The following is a 25,132-nucleotide window of genomic DNA, read 5'->3' on the forward strand; positions in this document are numbered from 1 at the left end:
TAACACCGTCTCTAAAATTGTTTACAAATCGGAAATATTGATTCAATTCATCCTCACAGATTGGAGGGATTTTCCGTTTGTGGAGGACACAACACGTACCGTTTACTCAAACAGAAACCTGCTGCTCATCACGCAGGTGACTCAGCACAGGTGAGTCAGGACGTTGCACAAACACGGAAGTGAAGCCCAGATCAGATCACGTGACTGATACCAAAAATAGGCTGCATGAAATCATCACTACATCAATATTTCACAAATTTAAGATGTTTATATAATTAAAAAATATAAATAAATAAAGTTTGTTGTATTTTAATTCATCTGCACTCCTTGAAATTTAGTTTAAGAGATAAATATAGTTTTTAAAAACATTAAAACACATGATAAACACCTATAATTATCAATGTTATAATAGAGTTAATAGAGCGTTTAATTTATGTTAGTTGTTTTGTATTAGTTTTCCATTAAAGAGCATTTAAAAGGTGTCCTCACCTGTAGCAGGTAAACAGGAAGTGTCCACAGGTGTATAGGGTGGAGACACGCCCGTAGAAACTGGAGCTCCCGGAAAAAGTTTTTTTTTTTTCTCAGTCTGTTTCAGATCGTTTCCCTCCGCCGGAGTCACACAGACGGGTCAAATTCTCGACCGGGAGAGGAGACTAAGTTTTGGAAACTCCTCAAGACTTTATTTTTTTTCGTTGTTACCTGTTTCTTACAGATTCTTCTGCGCGCAGGTTGAATTTTAACGACAAACACAAGAAGAGTCAACCTCTTGGCGAGAAGCAGCAGCAGCAGCAGCAGCAGCAGCAGGCCTGCAGGCAGGTTCACCTCGACAAACCTCCTGTGAGAAGCTTCAAAAACTGCTAACAAGTCAAAGAACTAAAGAAGAAGAAGAAGAGAAGTTTGGGGGAGAAGAAGTAGTTCAGGTGTTTATTTTATTTTTTATTTTAAGGTGACTAGTTCAGGCATTGAACCCTGATGGATTACATGGACAGTGGACTGAGATACACCCCAAAGTCGGTAAGAAACTAGTTCTCTGTTCAATTTGATTATTTTATCCTGATAAATGTTGATTATATTATTGTGTTTTTCTAAAAATAGGTTTGTCTTAACAGAATAGGCCTGCAACTAACCATTATTTCCATTATAGGTTAATTTGTTGATAATTTTTTAAAGTAATCGATAAGTTTTAAAACATAAGAACAGGGTGAAAAATGTCGACCAGTTTCTTAAAGTGTGCTCAGATGTCTTTATTGTGTCCACAACCTGATTGTATTCAGTTTACTGTCACAGATGAGTAAAGAAACTAGAAAATATTCACATTTGAAAGCCTGATATTTAAGTAAATGACTCCAAACGATTAATTGATTATTGAAATAGTTGATGATTAATTTAATAGCGTGTTAGTAATCGTTACAACTTTATATCTGATGACACTCACTGATTTCACTATTTGTGGGTCAGTTTGGAGCTCAGAGACAAATTAAAAATGATTACATAAGTGAAGTCTATAGGTAAATAAATATACCCAAAGCAAACCTGTCAGACATGAAGCAGATGTAGGTCACTCGTGTTTTCATTCCACACATGCATACAACACTTGAAAGGATATTATTGTACACAACAATTCACTTTAACTTCAACAGTCTCAGACTCTCTTATCACCAACACACTGGTTTTCTTACAGGCAAACATGTTGACGACCTGATAAAGAAAGTCCAGCACTAACAAGAAAACCTGCTTTCATTTCTCTGCCAGGCTTGTTTTGTTCTGATCAGAGGCTGTGCCAGCACTTTAATGTAACTCGTTAACTCTTTATTCCATTATTTTATTTTTTAAAAGACCCACAAGTGTCTTTACATTCATGAGAGCATCCAAAGAGCAAATACCTCCTCTGAGGCTACACAATCCACAAATTTATTCTTTTGATACAAGAAAATCTGAAGTCTAGAGCTGCAATCATTAATACATTTGTTGTCAACTATATAAATTGATTAATCGGTCTGAGTAATTTTTAATTAAAAATAAACAAAATTCTCAGATTCCAGCTTGTTAAATATAAATATTTTCTGGTTTCTTTACTTCTCTTTGACAGTAAACTGAACTTGTTCTGGTTGTGGACAAATCAAAACATTTTTTGATCGACATATTTATGGACCAAATATCTAAATGATCAAACGGGAAAACAGCTGACAAATCTGCTGCAACTGCTGGTTATTTTCATTATTGACGAGTCTATCAATAATTTCTTGAGTAATTTATTAGTTGTTTGGTCCATAAAATGTCAGAAAATTGTGAAAAATATTGCGATGTCGGCAACGCAAAGATATTCAGTTTACTGTCAAAGAAGATTAAAGGAACAAGACACTGAAATCAGAGCATTTTAACATTTTTATTAAGAAGTTGGCAATTAATAATAATAACAATAAGGAGATAAGGAAGTTTTATTGTCATTCCAAAACATGTTAAACATGACAGAGCAAAATGAGGAACTCGGGTCCTGGTGTCGGCAATAACAATAATAAAATCACAAGAAAAAGAAACGCATAATAGTTGACAACTAATCATTTAATCAACTAATCGTTGCAGCTCCATTCCAGTGTCTTTTAAAAAAAGGCCACAAGTGTCTTTTTTAGATTCATGAGAGAATGTCAAAGAGCAAATAACTTTGCGACAAATGTTAACATGTTTTTGAGACGTCCTGCTGCAAACACACCTGTAAGCGGCTGCACACGCCTAGCTTCTCTCCTCATTTCCAAAGAAATTAGCACAATAAAAAAACGTATTGAGACATCTTCCCACCTGCAGTACACGACAGAGGACGCTCTGACACCCTTCAACCTTAAACCAAATCACAAGAGTGGATAAAATCTTTTCAAAGAGGGATTTTAAAATGTTATACCTCTCAGATGTTTTGCACAAAAACATTTTGGGAGGCTTCATCAGTAAAGGTCCTCAGAGAGCAGGCAGCCATCGTGGGCTTACGCCTAAATTCCTCCAGGTTCCTCTGCTCTGTTGTGACTTGTTCACTCGAGTCCTTCTCCTCTGCACGCTGTCATCCATTCTGGATTCTGCACAGCATCACAGAGTGGCGATAAACACAGGACACGGTGAGAAAAATGCCCTTTATTCTCAGAGGATTCGTCCTCCGGGGTGCATGTTTTTATGAGCTGTAAGAGTTAAACGCAAAGGAATACCATTTGGATTTTTCAGAGTTTTGTGTGTAGAACAAATGACGATGATGAAATTATATAAGGACACTGAGAAAACGTTTACAAGTTAGATTTACACTTAAATTCCAGGCTTCATGAAGAGTTAATATTTACACTTCTGGTTCATTTGAAGAGTTGTTGTGGTTATTTTGAAGCTGGTTTGCAGGCAGGAAAGCTTCTTTTTGTTTCTAATGATATGGAGATTCTGACATGTTTTGTTTATTAATCAAATATTACAGGCATCAGGCGTTTCACTGCCTGAGGTGTTCTTTAAACATCGTCTTTATAAGGAGATGGGAAGATCATGGCATGTTATTTCATATAATTTAATATGGATTTCCTTTTTATTATGTAGCTTTTTAAAAGAACACCTCAGGCAGTGAATGCGTGATGCATGTAATATTTGGTTTAAATAGAGCCATACATAGTAAAATAAGAGCTGATGTCTGTTTCTCAGTTTTTGCAGGGAGCTTTTAAAATGAGAATTTAATTACGACACATGCAAAACCTGCTCTTCAAAAAAAAACCTTTCTGTCAAGGCTCTACGTTTTAATGCTTGAGTTGTTGCCGGGCACTTGCAGGTGCAGAGTTATTCATTCTCGTCGTGGCTGTCAGGTTTATTAAGCGATAAGAAAGTGTTGCACCGGTTCATAAAATCATTGATGGGGTCACAGTTCTGCAGATGAGCTTCCAGTGAGCACCTGAATTAGTTAAGTTTCCAGTTCATCAGGAGCCTTTTAATCATACTTTACTACAGTACAGCGAGCGCTGATAGAAACTTGTGTTCCACTTCAGATCTGTGGAGGTTTTTGTTTTTTTAACTCCCAGCAGGTTTGACAGGATTTTACATGGTGAAACCTTTGTACTCCCTCCCCCCTCCTCTCTGTCTCTCCTCTTAAAGGAAACCACAGAGCTGTGACTCATGCATCAAGTACCCTTCAATTCATTAACAGAGCCACACACTGAAACTGTGCTTTCTGGGGGGAGTTCTGAATGACAGTTTGTTCAGATTTCTTGACGCTGAAAAGCTGTTAGTCAAAGGAAATCGTTTTGACATGATTTCAGGACATAGTCGCACAGTTGAGACCCTAATTCTCACCACAGACATTCCTGAAATACACAAGTACCTGCCTGCTGACTGCTGCCGTCACTTATCTTCAGTTGATCATCACCTTTACTCTGGTAGAGAAAAGACACAAACTTCTACTCTGTCAAAATCAGCAGTGTCAGTAGAGGAACATTGTTGGAGGGATTATTTTTGTTTTCTATTAGTCTTTTGGTTGTTTTCTCAATAAATCAGTTAGTTGTTTGATCCATAAGATGTCAGAAAATGATAAAAAAAAAAATTCCAAAGCTCAAGGAGACGTCCTCAGATGTCTTGTTTTGTTTATTGTCCTAAAGGAGTAAAGAAACCAGAAAAATATTCACATTTGAGACACTTGAATCAGAGAACTTGGATATTTTTTTTTTTAACTACAAATGACTCAGAATGATTAATTGATTATAAAAATAGTGTCCAGTTAATTTAATAATCGATGAAGTGATTAATCGTTGTGGACCGGACTGAGATACACCCCAAAGAAACGAGTTCTCTGTTCAGTTTACACACACAGTCAGTTTGTTTTATCCTGATAAATGTTGATTAGATGAGCGTATTTTTATGAAAGAGTTTGAGTTTTACCTGAATGGGGCTGCAACTAACAATTATTTTCATTGTTGGTTAATGTGTTGATTGAGTCAGAGAACAATGAAAAAAATCAGTTTTTCCCAAGTCGACGTCCTCAAATGTCCTGTTTTGTCCACAGCCTGAGAATATTCTGTTTACTGTCCTAGAGAATTAAAGAAACCAGAAAATTTGATCTGCTCTGTAGCAAAATGCTAGCTACCTAACTAGCTAATCTACTTGAGTAGCTAAGTAGGTTGTTAGCTAGAGTTTTGCTGTTCCAGATTGTGTATTTTTTCCTCTTATTTTAAAGCAAATCCACACCAACAATGATAACTTAACAATAATTATAAATATATTGTTTTGAAAATGTTCTAATTCAAATAGATGTTTATGGTTGTGGTCTGGACACAAAGTACAAAGGCTGCTGTTGCACTGTGCGTACATTTGGGACACATATCGGCATAATACAGTGTCTTGAACTTTTGTCCTCTTGGTCGTACATGAGACGCCCGAAATTTGAAGTGAAAAGAAAAAGTATGCGATTTTGATCTTGGTGCCAAAGTTGTTTTTACAAATTTGCCAGGTACTAAGCTTGCTCAACTATTTTTGGAGTATATTCAAAAAGGGGTGGGACTTATTATTTAGAGGTTTCTGTTAGCTAAATATAGCCTGTCTGTCTGTCTGTCTTCTAGGACAAAGACTGGGACACTTCTGTCCAGTTCCTGCCAGCATCAGATAACAAAAAGCTCGAGAAGAAGAAGGGTCCGGGGAAGATCGGGGCTGTGATCGGCGTGGTGATCTTTGCCGCCGTTGTTGCGCTGATGACTGGACTGCTGGTCTGGCATTTCCACTGTAAGAACAACTTCCTTTATGTTCGTTAGATTAATAGGACACATTCACAAACAGTGAAAGAGGACTTAACTTTGAAGTAACTCGATCACCTGAACTGACAAGTGTTGCTACAAAAGATGGATAATGTAGTAAAGCAGTTTGGCAAGTGGCGTGTTGAAATACACTGTGTGCTTAGTCAACATGAGACAAATAATCAAGCACAGCAAAACTTGCAAAACATGTTATTAAAGGGATAGTTTGTATTGTTTGAATTGGGGTTGGGTGACGTACTTACCTATAGTTAGTGTATTAGTAGTGCTGCAGCAGGTGGCGGTGGACACGTCCTCAGATTGGAGAAGCAGCAGGAGTACAGGTGTAGGAAGGTGAACAGGTGTACTGCTGTGGACAGGGTCAGCAGTTTAAGTGTGCACTATATTTAGAATACTTTCACCACTTTACTTTGCCGTCAGAGAGTTTTTTCTAACGAGAATCCGTCGCTATATAAGTAAAGTATCACTCTCTCCAAAACCACCAAACTCCACTGATAAAATCAGTGATTTTACCTGGTAGAACAAGTTAGCTGCTGGTCTACTGCTGCCTCGATCTGTTTGTTTAAGTTATTGTGTAACTTCTGTTTTAAAAGTGTAGTTTGGATTCACCAAAGCCGCACAATAACACAAACAAACTAACAGATTGAGGCAGACCAGCAACTCTGGTGATCTGTGAGGTAAAATTACAGATTTTGCTAAAGGAGTCTGGTTGAAGAAGAGAGAGCGATGTTTGGCTTCACCGCTGGAAAAGGCTGTTTGATGTCAAGACAAAGCAGTGAAATTATTTTAATTATAAGGTACAGCGACGCTGATACATAAAAGCAAGTTTCCCTGTGCAATGAAATTCTTCCTTTACCTTCCTACCTACCTCAGAAATACAAGAGACATAAATAAAGAAAGCAGGAGAGAAAAAACTTTAAAAAGTAACCGAGGAGCTTTATGTACAATAACAGTCACACTGCTGCTTCTCCAAACTGGGGTCATGCCGACCTTCATCTACTGTAGGTAAAACACCAACTCTGGATGAACAACTCATACAACTCCACTTCAAAACAAACCCAAACTACCCTTTAAAGTCAGGCGGAACAACTGTCACTGTGGCAGAAAAAGTGAACTGACGTAGATGAACAGTGTTCATAATTGCAAACTAACCAAGAAGAATACAACAAACTTTAACAGTTTATACAGACTGACAGCTGCCAGTGTCTGTGTCCGTGTGTCCTTTGCAGAGGACATAGAGAGCGCACACCTCCACCAATTTCTCAGTCTTCTAAATTTATTGCTTTTAAAGAAAATGTTGATTTTTTTTCTTTAATCAGCATCTGATGATCAAATGTGCATCAATATACTTTGCCAAATAGCTTTTTTATTCAAGCTTGTGTAGTAGCTGATGAGAAAATAGTTCAAACAAGCCTTTTTTCCAAACTTTCTGTCTCCAGATTAAAAGACCTGTTTCTTGTTTTTCTTGACTTTCTTTTGTATCTCGTTGAAATCTGTTGGTTTTGAGAGATCTTGTTAAAAACTGAATTTTTTGGTGGAGGTAAAAGATACTGATCAAAAGAAAGAGAAACCGTACATCTGCTGTCCTCTTTTAGTCTCCTCTGATAAATAACACGCAAGCATACGAGTTTTGGTAAACCGTGAAATGTTCATAGGCAAGTTAAAGCCTGGTGCACTTTTATTTTGTGTGATTATTGCTCATGCAGATGATTGAAACATAGACAAAGAGATGAAAGCTTCATCAGTTGAATCAACTCCACCTGAGTGGCTTAAAACTTCACAACTGACAACATAGAAGGGAAAAAACATTGTGAGAAACCAAAAAATCAGACAAAAATCCACAACACTAAACACAGAAAACAGAAGCAGATAAAATGTCGGTGTGTATATTCAGTTTTTATCTGTGTGATCCTGCAGTCCGTAAAGATGTGCGGGTCAAGAAGATGTTCAGCGGCTCCATGCGGATCACCAACCAGGTGTTCGAAGACGCGTACGAGAACTCCAACAGCTCCGAGTTCAAGGCGCTGGCGAAGCAGGTGACCTCACAGGTAAGACCGCAGCTCAGGCCTCCGCACCGCCGCCCTAAAATTCATGCGTGTCGGTTTATTTCTGGTCTTCGTTCATGCTCTGGTCCTCTCGTCTCTTTCAGCTTAAACTCATCTATTCCAAAAGTCCACAGTTGGCCAAATACTACGTCGGTTCCACAGTTCAGGCTTTCAGGTAAGACGGTGAAGTTGAAGCACTGAGGCGTTTGTCAAGTTCTTTATTTGTCACATGCACAACAATTCCAGAGAAGCAGTTGTTGACACTGAGATTCCTGTTCCTCAGGCTCCAGTAACACGTTATAATAACCATCAATAATAAATGGTAAATTGATATAGTTGATTAAAGTTTAGTTTATTGGTATTTTACTGTTATAACAGACATTTATTAAAGCAATTGTACAGTTGCAAATGGTCTTTCAAATCATTTTTATAGCTGCAACAAACTGTATTTATCAACCATTTGCAAACATTTATAGTCATCAGTTGCAACTTTACAAAAAGCATCCAGATCATGATTATAGACAACATGTTCACACTCCCAACTAATCAAATGCAACAGGTTGGTCAGTGTCCATTCAAAATATGACACTGTTTTTTTTACATGCAGGGCTCTACAGTCGAGTTAAAAATACGTTTTCAGTGTCCAGGTAGACTTTTCAAAATAAAGGCATATAAACTACTTAAGAAAATATCATGCTTTGTGTTAAAATAAATAATCTAAGTTTATGTATATAATGTAAGATGTAGACAAGTTATGTACCTAAGTATGTAAAGTATTATGATCATCTGGTGCAACTTTATAATTCATCCAAATGATGTTTATAGACAGTTTACAAGCTGAGCGTCTCACCTCAGTTATGATACAGTTTATATTTATGAACATGTTCTTAGAATAAACACACTAAAATTAAAATAGAATAAACTAATTAAATTTTCATTTCTGTGTTTTTTAAAGGGATAGTTCATCTAAAAATGAAAATTCAGTCATTCAGTTCACTCACCCTCATTCTGCAACACTGTTTTCCTGTTAAACTCCAGCAGAGTTTTGTGAACTAAGAAACCAAACATGACCTTCAATCAGCATGAGGGTGAGCACACAATGATCGAACATTCATTTTTGGGTGAACTCTCCCTGTAACAGTGATATAATTACCAACTAGAGTTTAATTATGAATTTAGCAATCAGTAATGATGGGTATTATAAAGTGTTACGTGCTATTATAATGCTGACCTCTTTGACCAATTTGAAGTTTTTAAGACCAACAATAAGAGCCTGATGAATCTGTCTGACCTTTTTCTGCACGCTGACATTTTGTTTTTCACTTTGCTCCATGTCTGTGCTGTTTGATTCATGTCTCCTAGCGAGGGCAGCGTTATTGCCTACTACTTGTCTGAGTTCAGTGTCCCTGCGGGCCAGGAGGCAGCTGTCGACAAGGCCATGTCTTCAATGGACAAGCTGGTGGACAAAGAGCAGCGTACCCTGTACAGACCCGGCAACTTCCTGGTCCTTGAAGACGTGGTGTCCTCAGGTAGAGACGAAGCACCTGACTCGGTTCCGTCACGTTGTTTTGCTTGGCTTGTTGTAGAATCAATTGTTGAGTTCTGTCTGGTTGTTTTTCTGTTTTGCTGTCAATATCCACATGTTAGTCACGTCTTTTTGCTTTGTTTTTGTGTTTCTTCTCGCAGCACTCGATACCCGCTTGTTCTCAACATCATTCAGCGGTAAGTTCACAGCCCGCTTCTATCATTTATTCTACAAGAGTTATCTTTGACAACTCTTCTATATACATAAAAACCAAAACAAGAATCCTCAAAAATCATGTCTTAGGTAGTTCAGGGGGTTTGGAGCAAGTTACCATCGCTGAGACCATTATTGATTATTGTCTGATGTCACTGTGACTTAAGTTGGGCGACAGCAAATAGCTTTTTGTTTGCAGCTTATCTTTCTACCCAGCAAGAATACAGAATTATAGCAACATATGTTCTTCAGGCAATAGTATTCTAGGGCTGTACCGAATGGTGGGTGTTCGTCTTCATGCCAGTCGGCTAAAAGGGGGCGGGGTAGTGGGAGTGGCCTATCACAAACTGACGCATAACATCCAAATGGATTCACAGACTTGCACAAGATTTAGTAAAAATGTTGGTCGTGAGCCACGGGACAGCAGATTAAAGTTTGTGAGTGCGTTGTGTGAATGCGTGCACATCACAAGAACAGGTCACAGCTGTTGCAAATTTCTGCTCGCTTTACATTTGAGGCTTCTATTTAAGTTTTCACATAAAGCTTTGAATGTCATCAGTAGGGCTGAAAAAATATCTAGAGATTATTTTGACTGGTATTGCAGTTGAGATATGATTTGCAATATTAGAGGTACTGATGATTTTTACATCATTCTTATTTTGATTGAAAAACATGGTAAAATAATGACTATGGTGCTTTTTTTAAGCTTTTTTTGCAGGAATCTGTAACAAATAAAGATGTTTTTTAAGTTTAAGTAAGAATCTGATTTGTAGGACTGGACATCTCTGCCTCACAACATTCATTCATTTAAAACAAAATTGAAAATTGCAGAAAGGCATTGATATTTCGATACAATTTCAATTAATTGTGCAGCCCTAGTCCCCAGCCAAAAAAAAAAAAATGCTAAAAACAGTCACAAACTAAATCCTGATTCATTGGCTTAAGGGAGGAAAGGCCTTGTCTTCATATAGTGAGGTTCAATAGCTTGACAATTTCTAACACTTCCCTATTAGTTTAACAAGCATGGTGTGGTTGTGTAAAACAAAAACTGCGGACAAAGTAGGTGGAAATATCACTTTTCTACCTCTCTGCTCTGCTGTCCGCTCTGCGTGTGGGTGTGTGTAGGAGCTGAGCCCCGTCCGCAGTCAAACACACAGAGGAGAGGACAGATTTGGGCCTAATTCCAGTCCAGGCACTACACACTCCCATGACTGAAACTCTGTGTGAGGGTCACTTAAATAAAGGGGAAGGTGTAACTGCATCAACAGGCTGCAGGACCCCTCGCCTTTCAGAGGGAAACAGGAACAATCATCATGATGGATATTTAAATTAAATAAAGATTAAATCTATAATCTTATAAACAGCACTGGCAAATATGTAAGTGGCAATGACAGGAGACACTCATTACATCCATGGTATAGTGAGCTTGTAAAAGGAAAAATGATCAATTAAATGGATAAAAAAAAAAGTCACTCCATTGCTTCTTTGTGGACAAAAAAACTTGCTGTCGGAGGGCTTTATAACCCACTCCTCCTTCAGGCTAACCGGTTTAGGACGACACTCAATGTGGCGGACCCACCGCGGGAACGTGCAAACAGAGTGGGAGTGTGTAGGGGGAAGAGTGTAGGCGCCAGATTCAAACTGGGCCATAGCTTGACCATAAATTACAGCAAAATGTGGTAGAGAACTAGCAAACTATAGCATTTTTTTCCTTTTCATTCGTTTCTTTTTTGTGTCTTATGTCTGACATAAAGTAGCTTAATCTTTATCTGCAACTGTGCAGAGATACCAAGTTTAAACTGAATGATATGATGATAAATCAATAACCACACTGCACAGAACTAACATTGGTGGTGTTTCCTCCATCCGAGAGACAAAAGAGGTGCTGCACCTGAGAGACGTGTGGCTTGTGAGCCTGCATTGATGCAGACTCGCTGTTGGAGGGCTTTATGGGCAGAAAAGATTAGACACACGCAAAAAAATAAAATTGTGCAGCACTCGAATGTTGATTTAGAAGTCAAATGCCAGCGTTACAACGAAATTTCTGAAAGTTTCAGACTGTTCGGTACAGCCCTGTAACATTCAGATTGTCATGTTGAACATGGGAGTCTGCTCATATTTGTCCATGCTATTTGTTCTTTTTTCCCCAAAAGAGTTTAAATAAATTTAAATTAGAAATGCAAGACTCAAGAAGATTGTACAAGACTGAAACAGCACATGAAATTCATGCAAACCTTCCTGCTCTTTATTCAGCAAAAGCATTATTGTAACTTGTTTAGATTTAGTCCAGCGTTTCATCATTTCCAGAAAATGTTGTTTAGACGGCGGTCACAGTTGCGTGCTATTATGTATTCTGTGCATTTGCATAGTAAATATTAACGCAGGGGTATCAGTTTGTCAACACATGGTAATTGAATTTGCTTCAGGCTGCTGCAGTCCTGTGACACTGATTTAAAACTGAACGTGTAAAACAGTCAAACTAAAAGTCATTGTTTCTGCCTCAGAATTTTTCAGTTTTTCAGAACATACAAGGACCAATCACATAGGACAGATCCAGTCCCCGGGCTTCCCCGACCGCCCTTATTCCCCCAACACCTTCCTCCAGTGGCGGCTGAGAGCGGACCCAGGCTACGTCATCAAGCTGAACTTTGATACGCTCAATCTGGAGGAGGACTGCAAGAACGACTTTGTCAAAATCTACGACTCCCTGGTGGCCATCGAGAATCGAGTTATGGAAGAGTGAGTCTGGCTTTTGTCTCATATAAATACAGCTTCAGGCAGATAAATAACTCATCAGCCTTCTGCACTCATGTTTTCACACAGCGGCGTGTTGTGCATGCTTTTAGATTTGAATAGAGGGGACTTTATCTTGTGTGTAAGGCCCTCTGCTGGTCGGACGCTGTGCTTCTGATGGACAGTTGTCTTGGTTAAAAGCACTTACGAAATGGCAGTTTAGTCTAAATCTGTGACCAGTGCAGCTGAAAATTGGAGAATGTGATTAGTCTCTCCTAACTGGAAAAAACGGCAAGCAGTCAGAAAACAACCAGGACGTCTGAGGGAAGAGCCTCCATGTGTGCGTGATAAAATCATGATAACATCATTGTTGTCATTCTTACACAGGACAGATAAAATGCCTCAGTGATATATTGTGTAAGTGTCCCAAACTGACACTACATGATACATTTTTCTCAGCAGGGTCATAGAAGATAGAAGAAAGATGAAAGTTTTTTTCAAGCTGTGATGATTAATCAATTATTAAATGAATCCCCTACTATTTTGGCAATTGATTAATCAATTTGACTCATTTTTTTTTAAAGAAAATAAATCAAAATTCTCTGATTTCAGCCTCTTAAATTATAAGATTTTTTTTTTTTTTAATTCTCTCTGACAATAAACTGAATATCTTTGGGTTCTGTCGTGGCAAAAAGTCCTCAGAAGATAGGCCGGTGAGGTCTGGGCTTAGTGCCACAACACTTTATCAATCTTATTAAAGAAACACAGTTAGCACTCTTATGTTAAAAGTTCAGACCATCATTAAAGGAAGAATCAGGAAAAATCAGGAAGACTCACTGGAGGAGCAGAAAGTTCTGCCATACAAAGTTTATTGATCCCTCTGGTGTAGAAAAATCAACAAGCATGAGTCAAACCCGGGATTAGACTGAAGAAAGGGACTCAAAACATTCTCCTGGGAGCCTCTTCCCTCCTTTAACATTTCTGCTCACTTCCAAACATACCCGTGTAGCAGGTGTTCTTATTATTCGGCCTTGGCGTAATTCATATTCCAGCAAAATGCTACTTCCCTTAGCTTCGTGTGGTTTAATCACATGTTTTTTCAGAAAAGAAAAGGGCAGCTGGCCTGACTGCTGACTTGTGGTGTAAACAGGTCCTGGGAAAGTACCAATAGTATCAACAAGATCAGGATGATGATAATGATGCCAAGTACAGCACTACAACTGTAGCAATACTGGATGAACATCATGATGAGAAAATATGCCACTACAGTTCTGAGTAAAATAACACATTTGAGGACATTATCTTTGGCTTTGAGAAACACTGATTGACATTTTTCACCATTTTTTTTGACATTTTATAACAAACAACTATTAATTGAGAAATAGTCGACCAATTAATCCACTGAAAGTAACTGTTAGTTTTCATTAAATCAGTCTCACACAAGAGGGAGTGCTGTTGTACTGAATATCAGCACAGTATCACCAACACAAATAGTTCTGCATCTGGGCTGAGACTGAACTGTTGCCAAGCAACACATAAACATTTTCCTGGACGCTAACGTTAGCTTGCTAGCTACTTTGTGCAGGTCTAAACATTAGCTCAGCAGAACTCTCTTTAAGTTGTCTGAAGGGATCCATCTTATCTCATTTCTCAGAGTTTTTATGCTGCGTACCACCTCAGAAAATATTAAACTCTCCCGGCACCACCTCACTGTTTTATGCCGTTTGGTGCTGGCAGGTGCATGTAGCTAGAACCCAGGAGCACTTGTGCTTGGTTTACACTCTATTTCTCTATTTAGTCAACTCCTGATCTGCAATTTTCATGTTCAGTCTCTCTTTTTACCGTGCCGTGCTCACAGTTTAGCTCCTAACTACCAGCGATCATGGATGACTTATGTAAACGCTGCGTGCATGATCATTACTTCATAGCAGGTTGATACTGAAACAAAAACTTTGTAAAGACTAAACTTTAAATTAAATTTCAGTGAGCTCATGTTTTGTGTATTTTTATTTGATATTTTGTAGTATTTTGATAGTATTGCATTTGTTTAAATCAATTTACTTCAAACAAATATTTCTGATAATAGCTTGCAAACCACCAGTGATGCACAGACCACAGTTTGAGAATCTAGGTCTTAACAGGCTGAATGTCCATTTTTAATTTTTGAGACTCACCCTGCGGCGCAAAAAACAACATGACAGAGACGACTTGAAAAGGGTGGTGTCGTCTCAGAGGGCTCTGTGTGGATCATTTGTGGTCTTTGAACCAAAAGAACCAACTGCAGGATTTTAGCCTGATTTTCAAAAGTTAAACTATTAATAAATCCATCTGCTGACTGTGAAATCTGTTGAGCGGGTGATCGTTTAATTGATCTGTAAAAGCCATGTAAAGATGAAGTATTTTGTAACCATGCGTGTTAGCTTGGGTATTTCCCCAGATTAACAGATCAAAAGCTGCTAAAGCTGCTGTTCTTGTATCCGACTTCGTGTTCTTTGTCAGATTAAAAAGTGTGTGACTGTGATCCCACAGTAATAAGCCCAAAACATTATTGTACAAGACGCCTCGTTCTCATCCTGCCGCCGTGGTCTCTGTCTAGCCATTGTAAGATCCATGTAACGGTTATTAGAACGCATACAGCCTTTCATGTTTACATCAGTTTTGCAGTCACCATAGGATCTCCTGCACGCTTGGTGTTTGCACTTTGCAGTCTCACAGCTTGACACCTCTAAATCCTGCACGCTGGACTTTTAATTGATGATGAAACTCAAGTCACGTCAAAGGAACCAGCTTTGTAAGAATACTTTATGATGTACTTTGTTTGAACCAAAGTCTTTACTAGCAGGAAAAAAACCTCAGTGTTTGATCCAATAAAAATATATTGTTCTTGAATTAATTCAAGATAATTACCCTCCCAATAATTGATCACAATGAATATGCAATTTAAACAGAACCGGTCTGGTTATAACCATCACAACAGTGAACAGTGCATGTAGGAAATATCTGTCTGGTTTTTTTTTCTACAGGATGTGTGGCTACTACTCTCCAAGTGAACCGTTGACCTTCGTGTCTTCTGGTAACGTCATGCTGGTGACGATGGCCACAAACGATAAGCTGAACTTCCCCGGTTTTAGAGCACAAGTCTCACAGATCCCACGTGGAAGTAAAAGTAAGGTCTAACACTCAGTTAAATCTCACTTGAGCCGCTTGGTCTTGAGCTGCATCATAAATGTTTAATATTTGTCCAAATTCTAACACCAACGTAATTTTAACAGGTTTGAAATGCGGGGACCAGCTGTCGGGTGAAAAAGGAAACTTCTCCTCCCCCAACTTCCCAAATTACTATCCTCCAAAAATTTCATGTCAGTGGACAATCCAGGTGAGAAGTCTGCACTTAAAGGAACAGTTCGGATTTATTGAAGTAGGGCTGCATGAGCGCTTAGCGGTCAGCATGTTCCCAGTTTGAAGAAACAACAGGATTACAGGTCTGGGAGACTAAGCAATGCGCTGTTGTGGACAGGGTCAGCAGCAAAACATATTTTAGCACTTAAAAAAAAAATATCAGTTGAAGTGCACGCTATATTTAGAATATTTTCACAGCTTCATCTTTGGGAAACCTTTGTTACTTTAGCCAGATATTGCCTCCAACCAAACTCCATATGCAAAATGCCTCGATTGGTTAGTTTGTGTTATTGTTTGACTTTGGTGTTGTAAAGGGTTAGTTCAGATTCACCACAGTCACATAATAACACAAACAACCTAACCAATTGTGGCAGCGGTAGACCAACAACTCCCGTTTTCTGCAAAGTAAAATTACTGATTTTGCTTATGGGGTTTGGTTCGTTTGGAGAGAGCGATACTTGGCTCATATAACTGCAGTTTCACATAGGAAAAGGCTGTCTGACACCAAGGTAAAGCTATTAATATATTCTAAATATAGTTTACACTTAAACTGATTTTTAATTAACTGACATATTACACAGCCATATGACATGTTTGACACTGGTTTCTGCTCTGTTTCGCTCCTCTTCCTCACTCATCATTTAGTTTTAACTCTTCTCTGTCGATCATTAAGGTCCCTGCTGGTAAGGTGGTGAAGGTGACGTTCAAAAAGTTCCTCTTGTCTGAGCCCGGGCAGGAAAACAGCAAGGACTGTCACAAAGACTACGTGGAGGTCAACGGAAAGAAGTAAGTTTATGCTTGTGTATTTTGAACACAAAGGAATTATGTAACAGAGCAGACATGTCACTGCTTGTGCGTCTCATCCTCAGATATTGCGGAGAACAGCCTGAGGGAACAGTGACAGAAACGAGCACCAAAAACACAATGAGCGTGGTGTTCGTCTCTGATTCCTCCTACGTGGACCGAGGTTTTGATGCTGTGTTTGAGGCCATCGATTTCAAAGACCGTAAGTGACCCACTTTCTCCCACATGGTGATTATATCTTGACAGTTCAGATTATTTGATGTGGGGTTGTATGAGGTAATAGTCAGTGTATTAGCTATGGTTGATTCTCAAACTCTCAGTTTGGGGAAGCAGAGAGGAATGTCATCGCAGAAGCTAAGCGACAAACTGCTGTGGACAAAGTCTGCAGCAAAATATATTTTAGCCATTTTAAAAAGGTCCACTTAGAAAAACAATCTCAGTTTAAGTGTACACTATATTTAGTTTTTTTTTTCACCGCTTTACTTTGCCATCACACACCCTTTTCTGACTGGAAACTGCTGTTATAAAAGCCAAATATGGCTCTCTCCAAACCAACCAACCTCCATAGGAAAAATCGGTAATTTTATCTCAACAAACACAGGAGTTGCTGATCTTCCGCTGCCTCAGTCTGTCAACTTTTTTGTGTTATTGTGTGACTTTGGTGTTTTAAAAGGAGAGTTAGGATTCACAGAAGTCACACAATAACACAAACAAGCTAACGTATCGAGGCAGCTGTAGACCAGCAACTCCTGTGTTCTGTGAGGTAAAATTCCTCATTTTGCCTATGGAGTTTGGTTGGTTTAGAGAGAGACATATTTAGCTTGTGTAATGACAATTTTCAGTTGGAAAAGGCCATCTGATGGCAAAGTAAAGCGGTGAAAATATTCTAAATATAGTGTACACTTTTTTAGGTGGCTAAAATACATTTTGCTGCAGACCCTGTACACAGCAGTAGAGTTCTTGACTTCCTCACATGCCAACTGCCATCTACTGTCAGTAATACACTAACTTTAGACAAGAACCTCATAGAATCCCACCTCAAAAAAATAAAATAAATAAATAATAATAAAGAAGAAAGTGTATCTCATGTTGACCGTGTCATCTGCAGCTTGTCCAAAGCAGTTCCAGTGCAGAAACCAGCGCTGCATCAAGACAAACCTCAGATGCGACGGCTGGAACGACTGTGGAGACATGAGTGATGAATTAAACTGCAGTGAGTACTCAGAATTTACTCGCACTGTTGATTTTAACAAACTTTTTATAATTACTTTCCAGATCGTTAGCACACAAAATAAGTCTAACTGTGGTTTCCCTCCAGAGTGCAATGCAAAGGACATCACCTGTAAGAACGGATTGTGTAAGCCCATGTTCTGGAAGTGTGACGGCGTCGACGACTGCGGAGACCGCACGGACGAGATGGACTGCGGTGAGACCTGTCGGCACAGACGGAGGACATGTTCTACGTGAGCGCTGAGAAGCCTTCGATCAGTTTTCTCACGCCCGTCCGTGTCTTTTTGTTTTCTCAGGTGGATGTAATTCTGGACAGTTTACATGTACGAACAACAAATGTGTCTCTGAGAAGAATCGCTGTGACGGCAGAGACGACTGCGGGGACGGGTCAGATGAGCTCGACTGTGGGAGAGGTAAACAAAGAAACATGTCTAGTATTTGTTTATTTTTTCACAGTCATTTTTCTCTCAAAACAAGCAGAATAATTTCCTCCCAGGATTGACCACCTCCACCTGATTCCTGTGCTGACAGACTCATTAAGCTATTCAGTTTTGTTTTTTACAGCACATTTACCCTTTTCTTCACTGTTGTCTGTTTTTATACTCCATTCCCTTCCTGCAATATTCTGTATTCAGCAAAAAACACACCTGCTGTTCACTATGTGCGCAGTTCTACTTTGCAAACATACAAAGTGGGGATAATATTTTTTTCAGGTCTGATACAGCTACCAACTATTACTAATCAAGGAGAATGATAACTGATATTTGGAGCCACTTTATATACATTTGCAGTAAAATGAAAATCTGGGTGTCAAAATTTAGAAGAACCGTTTTGTTCTACATTATACTTCCTCTCCACTTCCACATTGTGGAGACAAATATTGAACCTTTTACTCCACTACACTACATTTATCTGATAAGTTGAGTTTGTTACTCTGCAGATTCAGATTGACACAAAACGAGGGTACAGACGCAGTTAGGAGGCTTCATCAGAGCAAAGAAGAGCATTTTTTAGTAACTTTATTTAATTGCCAATCAGATTTAAAAAATAAAGATTCCAATAATTGAAAAAATTGTGAATATCTGAGCTGATAATCGGCCGAAAGCAAAAACTGGATTCTAAAAGTTCCCTACTTGCTGGTAAATATAGTGGAGGATTTAGCAGCTAAAGAGCCTGATATTTTTGTCATGTGTTGTTAAAGGCAGTTCAAACAGTTCAAATAAGACATGGATTCATCAGGTGACCACAAACACAACTCTAAATGTTGTTCTGTGCTCTGATCAATGTGTAAACAGGCAACTGTTTGTGAATATGATGGTGATAACATCTTAAAAAGGCAATTTTTGTGAAGTTTTTCAGCCTGCAAGTGGTCAGAATCACTTTTTAATCACTAAGTACAGCTGTGCGTGGTTAGCAAAAGCAGCAGAAGTTAAAAAATAAAGAACAACAAACCAAAAAGTTACGAAAAATATGCATACATTAGATACAGCTAAATAAATTACCCAGACTAATGTGACATATCTCATCATTTTAAACTTTTTGCACGAGTTTAAAGAAATGAACACATAACTGATGATGCTGAAAAGTTTTTCCTTCACGCTGTAGGAATCCTACAGGTTTGTGTTTCATAGTTTGAACCTCTCTCTCTTTCTCTCTCTCTCTTCAGGCTCGTCTGTCAGCTGCACTGATCTCACGTACAGATGTAAAAACAATAAATGCATCAGTAAAGTGAACCCAGAGTGTGACGGGACACAGGACTGCGAGGACGGGTCAGACGAGGAGAACTGCGGTATGTCGCAAACAAAACCTGAGGGGGTGCATGTACGATTTTAAAAACTAGTTATTATCTCCATCTGCATTGTTACCCTGCATGACAAAACAGATGTGAACTTCCACCCACTTCAGGCACCACAACAAGCTGCAACAAGTCTGATTGATCGTTTCTTTTACTTTTCAGACTGCGGGAGGAGCATGTTCAAGACGTCCCGCATTGTGGGCGGTCAGGACACCGAGGACGGGGAGTTTCCCTGGCAGGTCAGCCTCCAAGTCAAAAACCATGGTCACGTGTGTGGAGCGTCCATCATCAGCCCACGCTGGCTGGTCACTGCTGCCCACTGCGTGCAAGACGACGGCAGGACAAGGTAACAGCTTTATATGAGATCTTTTCTGCTTGATGTGATGCTCACAGCTCTCTCAACTCTGGGGTGAAAACTGGAGTGAGATCTGTTTGCAGCTCACTGAGTTTTAGATGTCTGGTGATCTAATGATTCTCACTCTTCTCCCTTTAAAACAGTGCAGCTGTTGGTAAAATTCAAAATGTAAAGCTTATGCAAAAATAAAGATTATTGTCATGGATTACATTCGAATTGACAAGAAGACTGTCAACATATGATACCTTTTATTTTTTCAGGATAATATTTTCCCCTTAGAGGACAGGAAGTTTAAATGTTTTTTTTTTGTTTGTTTTTTTTCATTGTATCACCACTACAGAAACACTTGGTAACTGCTAATTTACACACGTATGAGAAAAACCTCAAATATTCCCTGAGATTATAAAGTCATAAGTTAGCAAGCAAAAAAACTCAGACAAAAGTATGATGATATGTAAAGTAATGAAACAAAGAGTTTCTCTGTTTTTCCCTCACAAAGGGGCTCAGGGGGTCATTATGTGACTGGTCATCATCGACAGGCGCTGTCTGCATGTGCAGTGGTTTTCTGTCTTCGTCACGATCAGATTTTTCCTCATTGTTTGAGTCGACTGCACAAGGCGGCAGCTTGAGGAACACAAAGTTTTTCCACTGAGAGAAAATGAATCTTTTCCTCGTCATGATTTCAGTGTTCAGGTAGCTGCAGCCTCAAGTCGTCAGCAGGAAACAGACCAGTTACTGCAAGTGGAAAGTATTAGAACTGGAAGTGATCTCCACTCTGTATGTATATTTAACAGGGCAATTTACCTGAGCTTTATAGTGGAAGAGCAGCTTTACTGATCGTGACAGAAGGGTCCATATTGCAGGAAATGTCACTGTCAGATGTTAATCAAGTGAAAATTGTCCTGCTATACTCATCTTGAAACCCCACTTTTAAATACAGCTATGATGCCTGAAACAATGTATGTATTTTTATCCTGGCCTCATGATTAGACAAATATTTTTCCAAATTCTGCAAAAGTGCTTAATTTGCTTATTTTATCCTCATTCAAGGCCATGAATTATCTTAGAAACAGTTACATAAAGTGCTCACGCAAACACAACCAAAACCTTTGGTGTTATACTCCACTGTTTTGTTTAAATTAAAACTGATAAAACTTAAAAACATGCTAAAAGCCTCAATAAATTCTTTGAATCATCAGCACAGAACCACCCAGATGACATTAAATCAACTGTAAACAGTTTGTCACATGCAAAGTGAAACCTTACACCTCCGTGTTTTCACTGACAACACGATGCTTGAGTGTGTGCGTGAATAATTTAACTAACATGAAGCCCTAACAGGCCCTCAGTGCGAGTTTTAAATGCATTTAGACTGCGCCTCTCTCCTAACACAGTAAGTAAAATTTAGAGCGGCCATAAATAACACTTTGATCTTTGTGGTCTTTGTACAGAACATATTCTACATTATACAGTATTTGCTTCTGAAATTAATTAACAGGTTTGTCTATTCAGAACAATAATTATTGCTGGTAAATAACTTTAAATAGATGCTTTTAAACTTTCACTTTATTTTGGATACAGTCACTGTTCGTTAACCAGTAAACAAGCTCAGGTTTTTCATCTTCATGATGCATCTGTTAATGTTTATCAGAGTTTGAGAATGAACTTAAACTTAAATTTTACCCTTGAGGTTCTTACCAGCTTTCAACTTCAATAAACGTTCCCTTTATTCCCTCTGTGCTTTTTAAAGTCGTCATTTCTTTTTGCAATATATCTTTCCTATAAATCCAATAAATTGACATTAAATAAATATTGTAAAATAATTGATTTGATTGTTCAAGGAATCCTCACCAGCAGCTTTGAAAATAAATCTTTTCCCTGACAGAATAATCAAATTAATGATGTGACCATTTGTCTTTGAAATATCACCAAATATCACAGAGGAAAAGTCTGAACTACCCCAAGTTTTTACATTTTTCCTATTGGATAAAATATTAGAACTAAGAATGAACTTTGCGATCTGTTTTGTCCTCCAGACTGTCGCAGCCTGGCACGTGGGAAGCGTACCTCGGCCTCCACGTCCAGCAGAAGATCGGACCTCACGTGGTGAAGAGGAACCTGAAGCAGGTCATATCCCACCCCAACTACAACTCGTACACCTTCGACAACGACATCGCCCTGATGGAGCTGGACACTCCCGTCACCTACAGCGACTACATCAGACCCATCTGCCTGCCCGCGCCGCAGCACGTCTTTCCAGTGGGTAACACTGTGTACATCACCGGGTGGGGAGCCACTCGAGAGGGAGGTGAGTCAATGAACTACAAACGCTGTGTTTCTCATTTTGGTCAATATTTAGAGCCACTAACACTGAAACATTGTAATAAACCCTGAGGGACAAAGTTCAGCTGGATCTCTAAAATATCCAGCGAGTGAAAGGATGTCAATAATCAATCAATTGATCGTTTTGATCTGGCAGTAATAGTGCTGGTAGGTATTGTCATAGTCCTCCCTTAATTTACAAGAAATGCAATTGCATCCCCTGGAGGTCAGATGGAATCATTCAAATTCTAACTCCTGAAGAAAAAGAAAATCATCAAATTATTCATTATTAGATTATTAATATTTGTAGGTTTTACTTTGCAGAACTGTACGACAGCGTTTTACGGCCATGAAAAGTTCGAGGAGGGGGTTAATATTCAGAGAAAAACCTCTTTAATCTTTCAGACTGAATTGGTAAATTTACATGAAAAAATCTTGGCTACACTATGAGATTAAAGTGGTAAATTTAAGAGAAAAAACGTACAGATTTATGAGAAAAAAACTCAAATAGTCACTACAGCAGACAGCAAACTTCCACTTTGCAGTCAAATTGATCAATAAGGAAGTTTAAAGATCAATATGATGATCTGTCTTATTGTATCCTTCTGTACCAGTTTTTTCTCAACTTTAATCTTGAAAATCTGAGTCTTGTCTTTTTTCACCTGCCTAGTCGGGCAAAAATCAGAAATCTACTTGCCCAGAGTCAATTTTTACTTGCCCCTATACAAATTGATTTATTTATTAGTGGTTATAAAATAACAACAAAGACTGAAGTTAATGATCATGTTTAAACCGGAGCTGCAAAAAAATCTCAGAAAGTAGAGTAAAATGTCTCAGTTTCTCAAAGAAAAGCTGTAAATCTCTATATTTGAGCAAATTTTTATTACATTTTTATTTTTGCATAAAATATTACTTTAATGATAAATTAATCATCAAAATAGTTGAATTCTTTTTTTTTACCACCTGCCCAGTCAGGCGAGTGAGCTGCCAGATTTACAAGCCTGATGTGGCATTTTACTGGTCCCAGGCAAGCAATGATGTGATTTTATTTATTTTTTCCTACAACAGCTCTGGTACACTCTCGTAGACTTATATCTAATTCTGATGAATATTATAATTTATTGTGATTTTAAATGTTGCTGATGTTTTACAAGTGATGATATGTTTTTCAGAGTTGATTTTGTTGTTTTGTTTAGTGATGTTTTGTTAAATACTGAATTGTCATGATTTGTTCAAATATTTTGGGTGTATTAGCTCCCTGTTTGCCTGCAGATTGATGACATGTAGTTGTCAGTGTAGATGGTGCAACTTTACTGTGGATCTGCCGGTAGAAGCATTAACTTTTCTTTGATGGAGGCCGTTACTGGAAGCTTACCGACTGATGACGTGACATTTAGACCTAAACATGAACATAATGCTGTTCTCCTTCATGACTCTTTGTTTGTCAGGATTTGCTGCCAAAGTGCTCCAAAAGGCTCAGGTCCGAATCATCAACCACAGCACATGTAACAAACTGATGGGCGGGCAGATCACGTCTCGGATGTTGTGTGCTGGAGTGCTGAGCGGAGGAGTCGATGCTTGTCAGGTAATAAAAGACCCTCGAACTCGATTAGTTTATTCATCAGTTAGTCGACAGAAAGAAAATGTGTTGCCAACTATTTTGATAATCGATTTGTTTGTTATTTTTCAAGCATTGTCAAACATTTGCTGGTTCCAGTTTGTTAAATGTGAGGATTTCCTACTTTTCATTGTCATTCATGACAGTGACTGAAGAGTCTTTGGGTTTCAGAAGCAGAAGCAGTTTGACGATGTCACTTTGGGTTCTTGAAAATTGTGATGAGCATTTTTCAGTTTTTTTTTTTTGCCACCAAACGATTCAGTGGTTGAACGATGAAAACTGATTAAAATGAAAATGATTGTTAGTTGAAGCTCTACCTTGAACTCTGTGCTGCCCTGATTTTTTTTTAATTCCTTCTCTTTTTTTCTGAAGACCAGCTTTCACACAGAAAGTTTTACAAAGGGGTAAAAAGATTTTATCAGTTGACAAGCTAGAAATTTAACTGCATGCAATCATACTGCAGTGATAATAGAGACAGAGAGACGAGAAAATAAATGAGTTTGCTGATGCTCTCATGATGACCTTTATTTCACTGAAATTCATCTTTTTTTATTAGTTGCTTCCCCTGTCATTATTAATGATTAATTAAAAATATAATGGGGCATGAACTTTTTTCAGCTTCTGAAGTGGGTCAACAAAGTTTGAGAGCCACTGCTCCATGCTAACACGTGTCCTTGTCTCTGTTAGGGGGACTCTGGCGGTCCTCTGTCCAGTCCGTCCGGCAGTCGTACCTTCCTGGCAGGAGTGGTCAGCTGGGGAGACGGCTGCGCCCGCAGGAACAAACCTGGCATCTACACGACAGTCACCAAATTCAGAGGCTGGATCAAAGAGAAGACAGGAGTTTAGACGACTAAGAAAAGGTCAAACGAGGCCAAAGATATGAACACAGACTGGTGACGAGTTCCACTGGACGGATTCTTGACTCTGACTTCAGCTGATGTCGTCGACTTGACTCGCAGTCGCAGCTGCAGTGGAAAATGCACTGTTTGCTTGAAGAGCAATTGCAAATATTTTCTGTCCACTGTGATTTTATGAGGGTGGGGTTGATGAAATATTTTTAATGTAAATAAACATTTTATTTTTGTGTGTTTTTTTTCTGTTGTTGATGTTTTAGCGTGTTGTTTTAATGGAGAACAATGTTATGACATGATATGAAATAGATTTTAGGCTGATTGTTACACATGAATCCTCGTACTCTGTTGTTTTATTGGCAGCCATCATAAGAATTTCCCACAACTCTTCCTTGTTGTCTTTGTTGTAAATTTTATAAATTAAAAACAAAATGGCAACAAGCTCGTTCCATCCTACCTCCTATGGCTTGGTATTTTACACATTTTATT

The 25,132-nt window shown here is 38.6% G+C and overlaps 1 protein-coding gene across 1 annotated transcript; it reads left to right on the plus strand.

The window, feature by feature from the left end:
- Positions 1 to 568: 568 nt before the first annotated feature.
- On the plus strand, positions 569 to 24,878 carry st14a (ST14 transmembrane serine protease matriptase a). The gene is made up of 19 exons (XM_084717445.1): positions 569 to 1,014; positions 5,565 to 5,724; positions 7,671 to 7,801; positions 7,903 to 7,973; positions 9,161 to 9,327; positions 9,485 to 9,520; positions 12,041 to 12,275; positions 15,293 to 15,435; positions 15,542 to 15,645; positions 16,342 to 16,454; positions 16,538 to 16,674; positions 17,581 to 17,685; positions 17,791 to 17,898; positions 17,999 to 18,115; positions 19,369 to 19,491; positions 19,660 to 19,843; positions 21,889 to 22,160; positions 23,623 to 23,759; positions 24,480 to 24,878. Exons 1-19 carry the CDS (start codon positions 973 to 975, stop codon positions 24,636 to 24,638), a joined length of 2,544 nt encoding a protein of 847 aa, XP_084573571.1. The 5' UTR covers positions 569 to 972; the 3' UTR covers positions 24,639 to 24,878.
- Positions 24,879 to 25,132: the final 254 nt, after the last annotated feature.

This window comes from Lutjanus erythropterus, chromosome 4, assembly GCF_056507025.1.
Source record: "Lutjanus erythropterus isolate fLutEry1 chromosome 4, fLutEry1.hap2, whole genome shotgun sequence".
Taxonomy (NCBI): domain Eukaryota; kingdom Metazoa; phylum Chordata; class Actinopteri; order Lutjaniformes; family Lutjanidae; genus Lutjanus; species Lutjanus erythropterus.